The sequence below is a fragment of the Bombina bombina genome, chromosome 3 (assembly GCF_027579735.1).
Source record: "Bombina bombina isolate aBomBom1 chromosome 3, aBomBom1.pri, whole genome shotgun sequence".
In the NCBI taxonomy this organism is placed as follows: Eukaryota; Metazoa; Chordata; class Amphibia; order Anura; family Bombinatoridae; genus Bombina; species Bombina bombina.
This window is the reverse complement of record NC_069501.1, coordinates 1,202,977,501-1,202,996,085: the sequence shown is the minus strand read 5'-3', so window position 1 is coordinate 1,202,996,085 and position 18,585 is coordinate 1,202,977,501. Positions and strand designations below refer to the sequence as shown.

Below are 18,585 nucleotides of genomic sequence, written 5' to 3'. Positions count from 1 at the left end.
TATCACCGGGATTCTTCTCTCCCTCTGCACACAGGCAACAAATTTCATGCCAACCAACTCTGGAGCAGCAGCCATATCAATAGTCCGTTGATAGCAGGTCTGTAAATAATGCTCATCGGTGAAAGCCACATCAAAAATCCCTCTTGAAGGGAATGACTGAACACAATGCAAACTTTCTCTTGGCATCTTCAAAACACCCTCCAAAACCACCTGCTGGACATGAGCCAAACCAATCTTCTCTCGAAAGTCCTCAGAAATCAACACCCGAAGTGTATGGGGAACATTTGGCACATTGGTAGCCATATTTGCCTTATTGCCTCTTTAGGCTGGATTTCAGAGCGCCCCCCCAAAAGCAGCATGTGGCTGAAGTCCAGGGACGATGCCACAAGGCCAAGGGGACGGCCCTACTACCCAGTTGCTCTACGCCTAAGGAGAAGCCACCCCCCCAATAGCAGCAGGAGCCCAAACCCCAAAGGGAAAGGACCCCCGGCCGAAGGAGCAGGTCTCTAGGCAGCAAACCAAGACCAAGCACAGAAAACTGCACTTGATCCAAGCCAAAGGCCCGAGAAGCAACCTCAGCTGATCATTTCGGCCTATTGTGGGCCTCGTCAGTGAGGTGCAGCCATATCCTTCTAGGCACACTGAGCAACGGGTCCACGTCTGGATTCCCGCATCACACTTAGGGAGACTTCCCCAAGTGTTATAATTTGCATAAATAAAAAGAGAGAAGCGCTCAACCTGGGAACGAACAATAGCATAATAGCTTGCAATTTCTCTCGTTCAGAGAGGGATTTCCTGGTATTTCGGGGCTGGACTGCACTGTTAAGTCAGGATCAGACTGATATGCTACAGGAAAGTTCTTCTCTGTGAAAGGCACACATTGAGCAAAAAGAGGCTGCTTCTAGGGTGGTAACTAGCCATAGAACAAGCTATTATGCTATTGTTCGTTCCCAGGTTGAGCGCTTCTCTCTTTTTATTTATGCAAATTATGACACTTAGGGAAGTCTCCCTAAGTGTGATGCGGGAATCCAGACGTGGACCCGTTGCTCAGTGTGCCTAGAGGGATATGGCTGCACCTCACTGACGAGGCCCACAATAGGCCGAAACGTACGTCTGGGGTTTTGCCATTTCTCTCGTTCAGAGAGGGATTGCCTGGTATTTCGGGGCTGGATTGCATTGTTAAATCAGGATCAGACTGATATGCTACAGGAAAGTTCTTCTCTGTGAAAGGCACACATTGAGCAAAAAGAGGCTGCTTCTAGGGTGGTAACTAGCCATAGAACAAGCTATTATGCTATTGTTCGTTCCCAGGTTGAGCGCTTCTCTCTTTTTATTTATGCAAATTAAGACACTTAGGGAAGTCTCCCTAAGTTTGATGCGGGAATCCAGACGTGGACCCGTTGCTCAGTGTACCTAGAAGGATATGGCTGCACCTCACTGACGAGGCCCACAATAGGCCGAAACGTACATCTGGGGTTTTGCCATTTCTCTTGTTCAGAGAGGGATTGCCTGGTATTTCGGGGCTGGACTGCACTGTTAAGTCAGGATCAGACTGATATGCTACAGGAAAGTTCTTCTCTGTGAAAGGCACACATTGAGCAAAAAGAGGTTGCTTCTAGGGTGGTAACTAGCCATAGAACAAGCTATTATGCTATTGTTCTTTCCCAGGTTGAGCGCTTCTCTCTTTTTATTAATACTCATACTCTGCCTTGCTAGGAGTGCTTGAGAGTAGAAATGAGAAACACAGCTTTTTTTGATATGTCATCAGGAAAAATAATATAGAAGGCCAATCCCTGGAGTACCCCTTGCCAATGCCCCAAGGACCCCCAGGGGTACACATACCACAGGTTGAGAATCTAGGATCTACATGGAATCAATCAGTAGTTTAGGCTGCATATAAGTGACAAACTAAGATTTTCTTGAGATCGCTTAAAGGGACACTTTACTATAACAATTTCTGTAATACATATGAAAGAGAAGCATCTAAACCCTGATTTTTTTTTTCTTTCTTGACAAATTGTGAAGTAAAATATGTTTAAATTTATACTAAATCTAATACAGAAGTTTTTCATTGGCTGATATGTACTTCCTGCTAATTGTGCATTGGTTGATACCTACGTAGTAAGTATTAGAATGAAAATATCTATAAGCAAATTAAATTGATATTTATAAGTAGCTTTAACAGGCAATAAAAATATCAACATTTCTTTCTGACACGGTGAGTTCACAGATCATCATCAATTACTGTTAGGAATATCACTCCTGGCCAGCAGGAGGAGGCAAAGAGCACCACAGCAAAGCTGTTAAATATCACTCCCCTACCCACAATCCCCCAGTCATTCTCTTTGCCTGTAGTGCAAGGAGGAGGTGAAGTTTAGGTGTCTGATGAGAAGTTTTCTTCAATCAAGATTTTTTTTTTTTTTAGCAGAGTAAGCTTACGCTGTTCTTTTCTGTGGTCTAGCCTAGTCCACATCAGTCTCTTCAGTAGGGCAGTGGTGGCTTTTGAGCACTTGAGAACTTGTGAGGTACAATCCTCACTGCGCTTTCTCAAGAATCTGCTGCCCTACTCAGTTTTTCTCTCTTCACAGGTCCATGTGAGGTGCTGCACCCTCTCAAACCAGGTGAGCTATCCTGCTGCCGGACAGCACTTTCAGGTAAGTGCCCTTTTTAATTTTCTTTTGCAAGGAGATTGCTGGCACTTGTTACAGCTAAAAGCTGTCTTATTTAATATGGGACTTTATTAGACCTTCATGTTTGGGTTTTCTTTTAGGCAGTTTGGGCATTGAGACTCTGAGGTGATTTATGGTGGCTCAGTGTGTTATAGTAGTTTTTATACTTTAACTTTTGGTCATCGAGATTACTGTTGTAAGCCGTTTTTTTTCGGCAGTTAGGGCTCTGTAACTGCTCTGTATTTTAAAATGAGCTGCAGGACAGGTAGGCACCTCAGTAAAGCTACTGAGGTGTATAGGTAGCCTGAAGACTATTTGGTTTGTTGCGCTAACACACATTTCTATTTAAATACACAGTACACATTTATTTTTTATTTTCAAATAAAGAATGTTTACACTTTATCCCTATTTATTACACAAGATGGTACAAGAGTGGGATCACCGGCTCATGTGTGGTGGGAATGCTCTGCTTTGCTGCCCCTCTAGAGTATGCTCTCCCGTAAATGCTTTGTTTTGGATCCTACTTTGTGGACTAAGCCGCAAACTGTGCTGTTCCATCTGTCCATTGGGTCTTCCCTCTCTTCTAAAGGCCTACTTAGTATTTATTTATTGATGGCTACTAAACTAGCTATTGCTCGCCTTTGGAAACAGGCAGCACTATCCACTTAGAGCGACATCACTAAAACTATATATTACTTGGAGATAATAGAGAGTCCTATCTTTACTGTCAATAACAAGATTCATTTGCACTGCCAGGCATGGGAGTTATGGAAAAAGATTAGATAGTCTCGCAAACATGGTAGACATGTAGTCATTCTGGTTGAGTGTGGTGAATTCCTGTTCTTTTTCTTAACTCTTTCCTCCCCTCCCTCCTCCTTCCCCCTTGTTATGAACCTGCCCTCTACCCCCCATACAAAACTACCCCCTATAGAAAAACTGCCCCCCCCCCTTTTTTTTATCTCTCCCCGTTTTGTTTTATATTTTATGATTCTTAACCTTATTCACAAGCCCTTTTTTATAGCTATATAACGATTGATACACCGTACAATGCTTGATAATACCTTCCTGTTTTTATCTTAGTCCATACTGCACACCTGCTATAAACATATGCTTATGTGTATGCCATGCTTCTTCATGTTTATTGTTTGTATTGATTCTTGCAACTCTCATGTACCGTAAGAGATCATGTATCTTTGACTTCTGTTGTTGTAATGTTGACATGGCTCAATAAAGCTTATTTGAAAAAAGAAGAAAAAAAAAAAAGATGGTACAAGAGGCTTTTCAAACCATTATCCCAGGCGAAGTTGCTGCTTGTCAGTTATGTTTTGATGCTCAGGTGGAATCCCCACTTCCTTTTTGTTCCTCATGCATTGAGAGAACTTTAAGTTATAGAGATAAAATATTTGACCATGAGCCACCATTATCCCAGGCCAATGCTGTTCAGGTGTCTCCTGTTGCAGATATGCCGCAACTTTCTCCTCATGCGTCCCAACTTTTTCAGTCTCCACATACAGTGCCCTGTGTTTCCTCTTGCAATCCTGTAGGATTTTCTCTAAAAGACATTGCTTCCCAGGTATGCCTTGCAGTATCTGAGGCCTTGTCAGCTTTCCCCATGTTGCAGGGAAGGCGTAAAAGGAAATTTAAGGAAACATTTAGTAAGGTTCCTGATCAAGTTCTGGCTATCCAGAGTGTCCCTTCCCATAAGCCTGAGGAAGAACACATGTCGGTAGCATCTGAGGGGGAAATCTCAGACTCGGACAGTGTAATTCCTTCTTCTGATGCTGAGGTGGTATCCTTCAGATTTAAGCTAGAACATCTTCGCTTATTACTTAAGGAGGTTTTGGCTACTTTGGACGACTCTGACACAACTATCATAGTCAATCCTAAAAAGTCTAGTAAATTGAATAAATACTTTGATGTTTCCTCCGCGGTGGAGGTTTTTCCGGTTCCTGACTGTGCTGCGGAGATTATTGCTCGAGAATGGGAAAGACCTGGTATTCCCTTTTCTCCATCTCCTATTTTTAAGAAGATTTTTCCTATAGTGGATTCTATTAAGGAGTCGTGGCAGATGGTTCCTAAGGTAGAAGGAGAGATCTCCACTTTGGCCAAGAGGACTACTATTCCCATAGAGGATAGTTGTTCTTTTAAAGATCCAATGGATAAAAAATTGGAGGCTTTACTAAAAAGATTTATGTCCACCAGGGTCTACAATAGCAACCTGCGGTGTGTATCTCCACTGTTACCAGCGCTGCGGCTTACTGGTTTGATGCGTTGTCTGAATCTCTTCAGACAGATACCCCTCTTGATGAGATCAAAGACAGGATTAAGGCTCTCAAGATAGCAAATTCCTTCATTACAGATGCTTCCTTACAGGTTATTAAACTGGGAGACAAAATTTCTGGTTTTGCGGTCCTAGCCCGCAGGGCCTTGTGGTTGAATTACTGGTCTGCGGATGTTTTATCTAAATCTAAGCTCATGGCTATTCATTACAAGGGTAAGACCTTGTTTGGACCTGGTTTGGCGGAAATTATCTCAGATATTACTGGAGGGAAGGGTTCTTTTCTTCCTCAAGATAAAAAGAATAAGCAGAAGGGACGTCAGAGTAATTTTCATTCCTTTTGCAACTTTAAAGGCAAGTCTTCCTCCCCTTCCTCCAAGCAAGATCAAGCCAAGCCTTCCTGGAAGCCCAACCAGTCCTGGAATAAGGGAAAGCAATATAAAAAGCCTTCAGCTGATTCCAAGTCAGCATGAAGGGTTGGCCCCCGATCCGGGAGCGGATCTTGTAGGGGGGTAGACTCTCTCTTTTTTCCCAGGCTTGGATAAGAGATGTACCGGATCCCTGGGCGGTGGGCATTGTCTCCCAGGGATACAAAATAGCCTACAAATCTTTTCCTCCCAGAGGCAGGTTTCTCCTCTCCAGATTATCTGTAGACCAGATAAAAAGAGAGGCGTTCTTACATTGTGTCAAGGACCTTGCCGCCCTGGGGGTAATCAATCTAGTTCCCTTTTAGAAAATGGGTCTGGGATTTTACTTGAATCTGTTTGTAGTTCCTAAAAAGGAGGGAACTTTTTGATCAATCCTAGATCTAAAATGTTTAAACAAGTTTCTCAGAGTGCCATCCTTCAAGATGGAGACTATACGCTCCATTCTTCCCTTGGTACAAGAGGGTCAGTTCATAACAACCATAAACCTAAAGGATGTATACCTTCATGTTCCCATTCACAGGGACCATCACAAGTTTCTGAGATTCACCTTTTTGGACAATAATTTCCAGTTTGTGGTCCTTCCATTCAGCCTTGCCACAGCTCCCAGGTTCTCAAAAGTTCTGGGGGCTCTTTTAGCTGTGCTTCAATCTCAGGGCATTGTAGTGGCACCTTATCTGGACGACATTCTGGTTCAGGCGCCATTCTTTTCAACAAGCAGAATCTCATACGGAGATCTTGTTGTCTTTTCTTTGATCCCACAGATGGAAAGTGAATCGGGAAAAAAGTTCTCTGGTATGGAGGTAATCGGTCTGATGGTGGCTTCCATGGACATCATTCCGTTTGCTCGGTTCCATCTCAGACCTCTGCAGTTATGCATGCTCAGACAATGGAACGGGGACTATATGGACCTGTCTCCGCGGGTAGATCTAGATCAGGCCTCAATAAACTCTCTTCCATGGTGGCTTTCAAAGGATCATCTCTCCCAGGGTACTTGCTTCCACAGACCCTCCTGAGTGATTGTGAATCACGGATTCCAGCCTTCTAGGTTGTGAAGCAGTATGGGGCTCTTTGAAGGCTTAGGGCTTATGGACCCAGGAGTCAGTCCTGCCCATAAACATCTTGGAGCTGAGAGCAATCTTCAATGCTCTTCTGGCCTGGCCTTAGTTAGCCTTAGCCCGGGTTTATCAGATTCCAGTCAGACAACATAACCTCAGTGTCCTACATCAACCACCAGTCCCTTGGCCATGACAGATGTGGCCCGAATTATTCAGTGGGCAGAGACCCACAACTGCTGTCTTTCTGTGATCCACATTCCAGGAGTGGACAATTGGGAAGCGGATTTTATGAGCAGACAGACTTTTCATCCCGGGGAATGGGAATTTCATTCGGATGTGTTTTCCAGCTTGACCCTCAAGTGGGGGCAGCCGGAGTTGGATCTCATGGCTTCTCGTCAGAATGCCAAACTTCCTAGATATGGCTTGAGGTCAAGAGATCCGCAGGCATTTCTGATCGATGCTCTGGCAGTTCCTTGGAACTTCAGTCTAGCATACCTGTTTCCTACGTTCGCTTTCCTTCCAAGAGTCATTGCTCGAATCAAGCAGGAGAGGGCGTCTATAATTCTCATAGCCCCGGCGTGGCCTCGCAGGATTTGGTATGCAGACCTAGTGGAAATGTCATCCTTTCCACCTTGGAGATTGCCTCTGAGGAAGGACATTCTACTTCAGGGTCCTTTCCTTCATTTAAATCTTGTTTCTTTGAAGCTGACTGCTTGGAGATTGAACGCTTAGTTTTATCTAAGCCTGGATTTTCAGAGTCGGTCATTGAGTCCTTGATTCAGGCTCGTAAGCCTGTGACTCGCAGTATTTACTATAAGATCTGACATAAAATACTTGTATTGGTGTGAATCCAAAGGATACTCTTGGAGTATTGTAAGGATTCCTAGGATTTTGTCCTTTCTTCAGGATGGTCTGGAGAAGGGTTTGTCGGCAAGTACTCTAAAGGGTCAGATTTCGGCATTGTCTATTTTGTTACATAAGCGCTTGGCGGATGTGCCAGATGTGCAATCGTTTTGTCAGGCCTTGGTTAGAATTTGGCCTGTGTTTAAACCCGTTACTCCTCCACGGAGTCTTAACCATGTTCTTAAAATTTTACAACAGGCTCCGTTTGAGCCTATGCATTCTTTATATATTAAAGGGACACTGAACCCAATTTTTTTATTTTGTGATTCAGATAGAGCATGCAAGTTTAAGTAACTTTCTAATTTACTCCTTTTATCGATTTTTCTTTGTTCTTTTGCTATCTTTATTTGAAAAAGAAGGCATCTAAGCTAAGGAGCCAGCCAATTTTTGGTTCAGTACCCTGGACATTACTTTTTTATCAGTGGGTGAATGTATCCACCAATTAGCAAGAACAACCCAGGTTGTTCACCAAAAATGGGCCGGCATCTAAACTTACATTCCTGCTTTTCAAATAAATATACCAAGAGAATGAAGAAAATTTGATAATAGGAGTAAATTAGAAAGTTGATTAAAATTGCATGCTCTATCTGAATCACAATAGAAACATTTTTGGGTTCAGTGTCCCTTTAAGATGTTATCTTGGAAAGTTTTGTTTCTTGTTGCTATTTCCTCTGCTTGGAGAGTTTCTGAACTCTCTGCTTTATAGTGTGTTTCCCCTTATCTTATATTTCACTCCAATAAGGTAGTTCTGCGTACTAAGTTTGGTTTCCGCCCAAGGTTGTTTCGGTCAAGAATATTAATCAGGAAATCGTTGTACCTTCTTTTGTGTCCTATTCCTTCTTCTCACAAAGGACGCTTGTTGCATAATCTGGATGTTGTGCAAGCGCTAAAATTTTATTTGCAGGCAACTAAGGACTTTCGTCAGTCTTCTGCATTGTTGTTTGCTTTTCTGGGAAACGCAAGGGTCAGAAAGCTATGGCTACTTCACTTTCCCTTTGGCTGAAGAGCATTATTCGCTTGGCATATGAGACTGCTGGACAGCAACCTCCTGAGAAAATCACAGCTCATTCCACAAGGGCTGTTTCTTCTTCCTGGGCTTTCAAAAATGAAGCTTCTGTGGAACAGATTTGCAAGGCTGCAACTTGGCTTGGGTATTAGTTCCCAACAGTAATTGATGATGATCCGTGGACTCACCGTGTCATTAGAAAGAAAACAAAATGTATGCTTACCTGATAAATTTCTTTCTTGACACGGTGAGTCCACAGCCCGCCCTGTATTCAGACAGTTTCTTTTTATATAAACCTCAGGCACCTCTGCACCTTGTGTTACTTCCTTTCCCTGTGGTCGAATGACTGGTGGATTGTGGGTAAGGGAGTGATATTTAACAGCTTTTCTGTGGTGCTCTTTGCCTCCTCCTGCTGGCCAGGAGTGATATTCCCAACAGTAATTGATGATGATCCGTGGACTCAACGTGTCAAGAAAGAAAAAAATGTATCAGGTAAGCATAAATTTTGTTTTTTAAATGCTGCTCTATTATATGGAGTTTTTTGAGTTCAGTGTCCCTTTATGGATGATCATTGTACCACAGAGAGGACGGAAGTTACTGCACTGAATGTTTTGCACATATTAATCAGAACTTGTGCTTTATGTCTGGACTTGTGACTATTGCTATCTAAACCCAATATTTCTGAATGATTATTGGACATAGTTACTCCTTTACTGCCAGTTTTCTGACTGATTATGGAATATGTTCATAAAACAAATGTCCTTGTAGGTGAAACTGAAGCCACAGTTTATATTGTCTATGGGTTCTGAAGCAGCAGAGCCAGTTTTTGGCAGACATGATATGACCAATGATAAACTGGCTGAGAAAAGGAGGAGAGCACAAGAGGTGTCCATTCATCAGCTGCAGTCGTCCACAGAACGGAAACGCCTGGCTACCCTTAATGATTTGGTACAGCAGAGAAAAGAAATGGAAATGCTGCAAAAGACAAAACAAGAGTATGTAAATAGCTTTCAATTTTTTTTTAATAGTTTTTCTCAAAGGGACATTAAAGGGAAACCTATAGTGAAAATGTTAGTACTGCAGTAATGGCTATAGAAAGGCTATGCAAGCAAGAATTAGTAGAAGGAATTACACAACCAGTTGAGGTGATAGAGATAAGGAAGTAAAAAGTTCCTTTTCAATAGCTCTAAGAATATGCTTTTGTATATACAGAAGAGATTGTGGGCCTTTGTGTATATAGAGGAAAATAAGACTGCCCCTGCAAGCTTGACCCATTTGAATGGATTAGGTTTCAACAATTCACAAAAATGTTATCAAATACAAAAATAAAACTAAAGGAGCAACTTGCCCTTTCTGCGATGACCACTTCACACCCTAAAAACATTTTTAGCCATTTGAATTAATTGCATTTATACATCAGTTTCCAAGCTTTTTTCTGTAAACCTATTCAAATACCTTGTTATTTTTAGCAGATCAGCCATTTTTTTTTAGAAAATAACATTAGTTAGTTTTGTATAATATCCTAAAGTGTGTATGTTGCATCTTCATGAGAGTCATTATTTTTCTAAATATTTCAGACACTTTATAGTTTTACTTCCAAAACACACTGGTTAGCGCTTGCTTATTGGTGGCTACGTTTAGCCACCAATCAGCAAGCGCAACCCAGGTGCTGAACCAAAAATGGGCCGTCTTCCAAGCTTTGCATATCTGCTTTTTAAATAAAGATACCAAGAGAAAAAAATTGATAATAGGAGTAAATTAGAAAATTGCTTAAAATTGCATGTTCTATAAGAATCATTAAAGAAAAAATTTGGGTTTAGTATCCCTTTAAACATTTAAAACAGGTTAATGGATAAGCCTTTATATAATTGGATTTGAGGTACTAATGGCATCTCTGATAAATACCAGTCTAAGGGATGAAATGCATTAGATTCCCATTGTGGTTCTAGGTGGGAGGAGAGCCCCGAATTTTAAAAGATTTTATTTTAATGCCCCTGGATACCTATTTGATATTTTTCTAAGTTTTGCTATTGTGATCCTTATTCAAACTATAGTTTATTTGCCTCCTATACAAAGTTGTATGTAAAAGAAGTATACCCTGGTTTGTATTATATCCACACAAAGGATGCCTTTTATGTAATGTTCATGAGAAATGCCACTATATAGTGTGGATCATTGTATTAAAGGGACACATTATTACCCTCAACATTTAATTTTCTTTTATCCCCTATGTAACTGTGGGAAAGAAAAAGTGTAATTATGTTTTGCTATTTAAAACTAAGGATATGTTACTATGTGAGCAGTTATGTTTCAGCTCATCTTCCTACTTTCTTCTGCATGTTTAAAAAAATTAAATAAAATCAGCCAATCAACATCATCATCAGTACTGAGTTCACAATTTACATTGCTGTAATCTTGTTGGATTTCTTCATAATCACAAGGGATTTTACAGTAGTTTTATAAGATTTTGAGTAAACATCTTTGAACAGAGAGAAGAATGTGACTGTCTGTCAGATGCACGGTTCCTAGCTAGTCCCAGGACAAGCATCCTGATTGGATAATTGAATTATGTAAACAATGTAAAAGCGACTCAGAAGAATAAGTCAGGCCAGGCAAAAGGCATAACAGTCAATAATCAGAAAGTGTCCAGCACGGAGGGTACTGCATGCACGCCACAGTGGCACCACAAACCCCTTAAAATATGCAAAAAAACAGAGATGTGGCAGCACAACAAGAATTTATTATAAACACACAGGGGAACAGCAGAGCAACGTTTCAGGAGTTATCCCTTTGTCAAGCTAATTTTACACTGAGCAAAGTGTTAATTTATACACAGCCCCCAATAGTGGGCGCCAGGGCCGCCATCAGGGGGTGACAGGGGTGACTCCTGTCAGGGGCCCAATGAGCCAGGGGGGCCCCATGAGGCAAAAACTAAAAAAAAAAAAAAAAAAAAAAATTTTTTTTTTTTTTTTTTTAATTTTGGCAGCCACCAGTGGGTACTACAGCAGAGTGCTAATTGAGCATGGGAAATGTTATTACAAGTAGTAAAGTATTAGCATTTGAGAGAATTTCTTAGTGTGCACTAAACCACTATGCTCAGTGTGAGACTGACTTGGCACTTTGTACAGTGTGTGCCTGAGTCAGACGGCAGATCACTTTCACTTGAAGAGGAGGTAGGACTTACTTAGCAAATGTTTTTTTATTTCTTTGTGCAATTTTGGATTGTAACTTCAGTGTGGTAGTAGTTGTATGGTGGGGCTAGGGGTCCATAAAAACACATTTTTTTAGCAGCAGTGTATTTATGATTATTTGACAATGCTGTAGAAATTCTATATTTAAAACCATGCAGAAATGTTTCCTCCTCAATACACAAATGGTAGATGCCCTTTTGGCAGATATGCATTTTATATATATATATATATATATATATATATATATATATATATATATATATATATATATATATATATATATATATATATATATATATATATATTACATTAGAGTTTACTGCCCCTTTATGCAAGGACTTTCCAGATGCAAGGAGGCATTTTATCTAAGATTTTTACATCTGCATAAAATTTTATACTCTCAGACTAAGATTGCTCAGTGTTTGAAATGATACAGGTTAACTTAAAACTGTTCAGTTTACACTACAGCTGACTTAGTTTTGAAATACATACCAACAAGCCTAAATCCTGAATTTAACCAGATCTAATGGTATGAGTACCACAGCTTATGGTCCCACCAAGACCATATAGAGTACAGCATTTTCAAAATCCATAAGTACAGCTGACAGATGGGGAAATTTGTACACTATATTTGAAGTGGTGCTCTTGGTTGGGGAAAATGGGAAAAAAACAAACAAACATATGTCAACCTTTTAAAGGTACTTTTCTTCATCTAGCCATCTACCCAGCTCATTAATGTACAATTTTGAATTCACAGAATTATTTTTGTTTGCACATTTACAAATATGATTCTTTAAAAAGTGATCTCTTAATTTCTTCATTTTTTTTTATCATGCATGTCACACTGTTGATTTAGGGGATGCAAGGTGCATAAATGTTTCCTCCTGTGAGTGTTTCTGTGGGTGCATGTGTTTATGTCTTTGTGCTTTGGTTTGTGTCTCTATGTGTATGTATTTTTTATCTGTGGGTCTCTCTGTGAGGGTGGGTGTGTATGTATTTGTGCATTTTCTGTGGATGTCTGTGAGGGTGTGTGCATATGTCTTTGAGCTTTTTATATGGGTGTTTCTGTGAGGGTGTGTGTGTGTATGTATGTATGTCTGTGTTTTCTGTGGGTGTCTCTGTGAGGGTGTGTGTATGTCTTTGTGTGTTTTTTTGTGGATGTCTCAGTGAGGGTGTGTGTATGTATGTCTTTCTGTGTTTTTCATGTGGTTGTCTCTCTGTGTGTGTGTATGTCTTTGTGTGTTTTCTGTGGGTGTCTCTGTGTGTGTATGTGTGTATATGTCTTTGTGTTTTCTGAGGCTGTCTGTGTCGTTGTTTCCTTGGGTGTATGTGCAAGTTTGAGTTTGTGTGTGTGTGTCCATTGTCTGTTCCTTTTTAGGACATTTTGACCTTACTACTAATTATTCACATCTTTCTACAGACTTTGAGACTAACAAGACCTTTCCGGAAGTAACCACTCCACCATTTAACCTTTAAATTATTGTTTAGGCAGTTCAGGGCCCTTCCTTTCAGCCACTGCATGCTGTCATAATTTAGTTGTCATCTTCCTTTACAAAAAGATAATCAGAACTCCATATTTTGTTTTCTAAATCTCCTTTTTTTACAAAACTGTAGTTTACCTCATTACTTGTCAGGTCAATGTAAAAAAGTGCTAAGTGTCTGTTTGGGTTTCTGTGTCTGAGTGTGTTTCTTTGCGTGTCTGCTAGAGTGTCTATATGGGAATCCTTATGTGTGAGTGTGTTTGTGTGTTTCAGTGTATGAGTGTGTCTGTGTGTGTGTGTATGTTACTACCTTTACAACATTTCCAAGTTTAAATAGACAATTAAGAATAAAGTGCATATACGTTTTAGTCACTTGGTCAAAAATTGCACATGTCAAAGGAGGGGGGGCCCTGATCAATGGTTGAGTCAGGGGCCCCAAAATTTCTAGTGGCGGCCCTGGAGGGCGCTCAAGAGTATACAAAAGTTAACTCTATCATATCCAGAATAAAATCATTATAAATTGCAACAAACAATTTGATAGACCTATTTACATAAATTATCCTAAATAGACACAAAAATACAATAGAGTACAGTAATCCATTTCCTACACATCACGAAAACAGAAAAGAATTCAAAATATTTTTATACCGCTATATAAATAATCTCAGAAACATTTTAGCATAAATTACACAATATATCAGACCAATATCTTCAACTGAGAAATTTATAAAAACACAGATAAATCTAACTCTCTATTTAACCCAGATGGTTCTAATGTGCCAAGTTTGTAAATCCAGAATGCTTCACGTTGTTTCAATAGACATTCTCAATCTCCACCACAACGTGGCTTTTGTACACATTCAATAATCTGAAACCTAAGTTGGTTTATTGCATGGCCCATTTTAAGAAAGTGGTGGGCAACTGGTGCAGTGACTTTTTTGTGCATATATTTCGCCAACGTAGCTCCGCCCACAAGGGCATTTAATTATATAAATTACAAAGGTAGAGAGACATGTAAGGTATCCATTAATATTATATTTATGGTCAGTGATTGGATGATAAAATATTGATCCTTTTATAAGGTTACCACAACAAGAGCAGCTTAAACATGGAAAACAAACATTGTTTTTCTTTGTAATATAACTTTGAGTGTTTTCTAACTTTTTAGTGCCAATATCCGCTCTGACCAAATGTTGTTGCAAATTTGGACTTCTTTTATAAGCAGGCATAGGGATATTTTTAAACTCTGCAACTTCAGGATTACACTTACTTAACATGTCCCAATGTTTCCTAATTATTCTTTGGATAATATGACTTTGGGCATTATACTCAGACACAAAGAACATTCTTCCATTATTCTTTTTATCCTTTGGATTCCCTTTCAGTTCCGCTTTATCGGGGCGTAATAATGACTCTCTAGGGATATATAAGACAAATTGCTTCTCTTTGTCAATAATGGACATAGGGTAACCTCGTTCTAAAAACCTATCACTCATTTTGTTTAATCTACGGCTGGAAACCATTTCATCATCGCACCCTAAGGAATTGACTCCTAGGGAGGGCTTTAAATAGAGAAGGGGGATGGGCACTATTATAGCACAAAAGACTGTTACGGTCAGTTTTTTTTCCTATACAAATCTACTTGTAAACCAGATTTAGATTTAATAATTCTTGTGTCCAGAAATGTTATACTTTCTTCACTCCATCCCAACTTAAATCTGATATGGTTGGTAGTGGTTTTCAAATTGTCAACAAAAGCAACCAGGGACCCAACGTCGCCCAACCAAATGCCAAACACATCGTCGATATAGCGCCACCAGCAGGCGCCATATCTGATAAACAATTCATGAGAAAAAACAAATTTCTCTTCATAAACATTCATAAAAATATTAGCATAGTTGGGGGCGACGTTAGATCCCATGGCAGTCCCTTGAATTTGTAAGTAATAGTCATCTTCCAGCAGGAAGTAATTGCAATATAAGACAATTTCAAGTAAATGAATAAAAAAATCAACTTGAATGAAACTATACTTGTTGTCACTACTGAGCACCAATTTAACAGCACCCAAACCATTTTCATGGGTTATAGATGTGTACAAACTGTCCACATCAAGACTAAAAAGCAAATATTTATCTGTAGGTATATCCAATGTGTCAATCTTCTGTAAAAAATGTGTAATTTTTATAATTAAATGCCCTTGTGGGCAGAGCTACGTTGGCAAAACTACCCGTAGCATCCGCGATAGGATAATTGAACATAAGAGCAATATACGCACAAAGAAAGTCACCGCACCAGTTGTCCACCACTTTCTTAAAATGGGCCATGCAATAAACCAACTTAGGTTTCAGATTATTGAATGTGTACAAAAGCCACGTCGTGGTGGAGATAGAGAATGTCTATTGAAACAACGTGAAGCATTCTGGATTTACAAACTTGGCACATTAGAACCGTCTGGGTTAAATAGAGAGTTAGATTTATCTATGTTTTTATAAATTTCTCAGTTGAAAATATTGGTCTGATATATTGTGTAATGTATGCTAAAATGTTTCTGAGATTATTTATATAGAGGTATAAAAATATTTTGAATTCTTTTCTGTTTTTGTGGTGTGTAGGAAATGGATTACTGTACTCTATTGTATTTTTGTACATATAAATGGAATGTCTATTTAGGATAATTTATGTAAATAGGTCTATCAAATTGTTTGTTGCAATTTATAATGATTTTATTCTGGATATGATAGTTAACTTTTGTATACTCTTGAGCGCCCTCTAGTGGGGGCTGTGTATAAATTAACACTTTGCTCAGTGTAAAATTAGCTTGACAAAGGGAAAACTCCCGAAACGTTGCTCTGCTGTTCCCCTGTGTGTTTATAATAAATTCTTGTTGTGCTGCCAAAAGGCATAATAGTATCAGGCCTATGGTCTCAATAAAAATTAATTAAACGTATTAAACATAAAAAGCACAAAAAGAAACCATATCCAGAACTCTTGCCTGATTTCGCTATTGCTTATAAAGGGATATGAAACCAATTTTTTAAGCAACAGAGAAATCAGGCAAGAGTGCTGAACATGGTCTCTTTTTGTGCTTTTTATGTTTAATGGATAATTAAAGTCCCTGACATGTATATCTAATCGTGACATTCATGTTTTCTCAAATGTCAAAAGGGTGTTTGTGCAGTTGAACTCCCTTTCTCTTTGAAATATGCAGAATTACAATTGCACTGCATTTTTATGACATGTAACTAGTAATGGCATATTTAGTATCTAATCATTTCCAGCAGGATACTCTAAATCCTAGCAAAAGAAGAAAATGATTTGATCTAGTGGAAATGTCACAACCGTATCTAAAAGCTTTTTTTGTAACTAATAGAGGAAATGATTGTCATTACATGGTATTAAGGTTTTGCCATTATTTAATTACATACTAGGGGGTCAATTTATCAAAGTGCGAGCAGACATGATATCAAGTAATGTATCATATCCTCTGCACATCGATAAATGCCGACAGCATAGGCTGTCTGCATTTATGATTACACCAGCAGTTCTTGTGAACTGCTTGTGCAATGCCGTCCCCTGCAGATTCGCAGCCAATCGGCCGCTAGCCGGCGGCGTCAATCAGCCCGATCATATAGGATCGGGCGGATTGAAGAGTGCAGCCTCAGAGGCAGCGGAGCAGTTATGGAGCAGCGGTCTTTATACCACTGCTTAAAGGGACACTAAACCCAAAATCTTTCTTTCATGATTCAGATAGAGAATAGAAATTTAAACAACATTACAATTTACTTCCATTATTTATTTTGCTTCATTTTTTAAATATCCTTATTTGAAGAAAAAGCAATGCACATGGTGAGCCAATCACATGATGCTTCTATGTGCAGCAACCAATCAGCAGCTAGTGAGCATATCTAGATATGCTTTTCATCAAATAATATCAAGAGAATAAAACAAATTAGATAATATAAGTAAATTAGAAAGATGTTTAAAATTGCATTCTCTTTCTAAATCAAAAAAGAAAAAATGTGGGCGGCATGTCCCTTTAATAACTGCTGTTTCCAGCGAGCCTGAATGCTTGCGCGGAAACAGGGGCCTCAAGCTTTATTCGGAGCTTGATAATTCGGCCCCTAGGTGTTCAGCTTTAATACAAAAAGTTTTGTAAATACCACTTTTTAGCAGAGCAGACGATGACTGCAGTATGTAACTGTCGGATTGTACTTAAGGACCTGTAACACATACCTGCTCCTTTAACTAGACATGTACATAAATGTAGGGTTATTGATCTGTTCATCCTTGGTACATAAACTCTATGGGCCCCATTTATCATGCTGTAAAAAGGAGCTTCTCAGCTCCAGTGATTCAGGCTCGCCTGAAACAATAATTAAAGGGACACTGAACCCAAATGTTTTCTTTCATGATTCAGATAGAGCATGCAATTTTAAGCAACTTTCTATTTTACTCCTATTATCATTTTTTCTTCGTTCTCTTGCTTTATTTGAAAAAAAAAGGCATCTAAGCTGAGGAGCCAGACAATTTTTAGTTAAGAACCCTGGACAGCAATTGTTTATTGGTGCTGTCCAATCAGCTTGGACAACCAAGGTTGTGAACAAAAAATGGTCCGGCTTCTAAACTTACATTCTTGCTTTTCAAATGAAGATAGCAAGAGAATGAAGACAAATTGATAATAGGAGTAAATGAGAATGTTGCTTAAAATTGCATGCTCTATCTGAATCATGAAAGAAAATTTTTGGGTTCAGTGTCCCTTTAAGTAGAAGCGGTCTTAACTGTTAACCTGTCCACCACCTAGAAGGTTATTGACTGCCCCTGCTAGTGGCCGATTGGCCACCAGCAAGCATGGGGCAGAATTGCACAAGCTTGTGCAATGTTAAATGCGAACAGTGTATGCTGTCTGCTCAAAGCAAGGTTTGGCGGACATGAATCGCAGTAGGGAATCGTGTTTACCCAACCTATGATAAATGGAGCCCTATGTATTCGTTCCCTTATTTCGTTTGATTTTCAGGTTACTGTCTGACAGAGCATCACAGTTTGAGAAGATAAACAAGTTTCAGATGACACTACAGGACAATTGGGCCAGGAGTTTGGAGGTGAAAAAGCATAAAGAACAAGAAGAAGAAAAGTTCATCAAGTAAGTATAAGTATGTGTAGGTACATTGCCTCTCAGCTGTTCCGGAAACCATTGCACTCTCACAGTTAGGGCCTTATGTCCTGAGGTCCCATGTATACACGTGTGTGGTGGGTTGGCCACTTGCTTATTTAACATAGAAACATAGATATTGACGGCAGATAAGAGCCATAGGCCCAGCAAGTCTGCCCGACCTTACCTAGCAGTATAAACTTATCTAGTTCATAGGATAGCCTTATGCTTGTCCCATGCATTTTTAAAGTCCCCCACAGTGTTTGTTGCTACTACCTCTTGAGGAAGTTTATTCCATAAATCAATCACTCTTTCTGTAAAGAAGTGCTTCCTCAAATTACTCCTGAATCTACTACCCTTTAGCTTGAGCTCATGACCCCTTGTTCTTGCATTTTCCATTTTATGTAAAATACCCACAGCCTCAG

General features: G+C 39.5%; 1 protein-coding gene across 1 annotated transcript in view; it reads left to right on the top strand.

Annotated features, from left to right (window-relative positions):
* The window catches only part of CCDC81 (coiled-coil domain containing 81), a 188,270-nt gene that overhangs the window by 137,724 nt on the left and 31,961 nt on the right, over positions 1 to 18,585 (top strand). The window contains exons 14-15 of the mRNA XM_053708642.1: positions 9,108 to 9,334; positions 18,026 to 18,151. Coding sequence (XP_053564617.1) covers positions 9,108 to 9,334; positions 18,026 to 18,151 — 353 coding nt within the window. The remainder of the gene's footprint in view (positions 1 to 9,107; positions 9,335 to 18,025; positions 18,152 to 18,585) is intronic.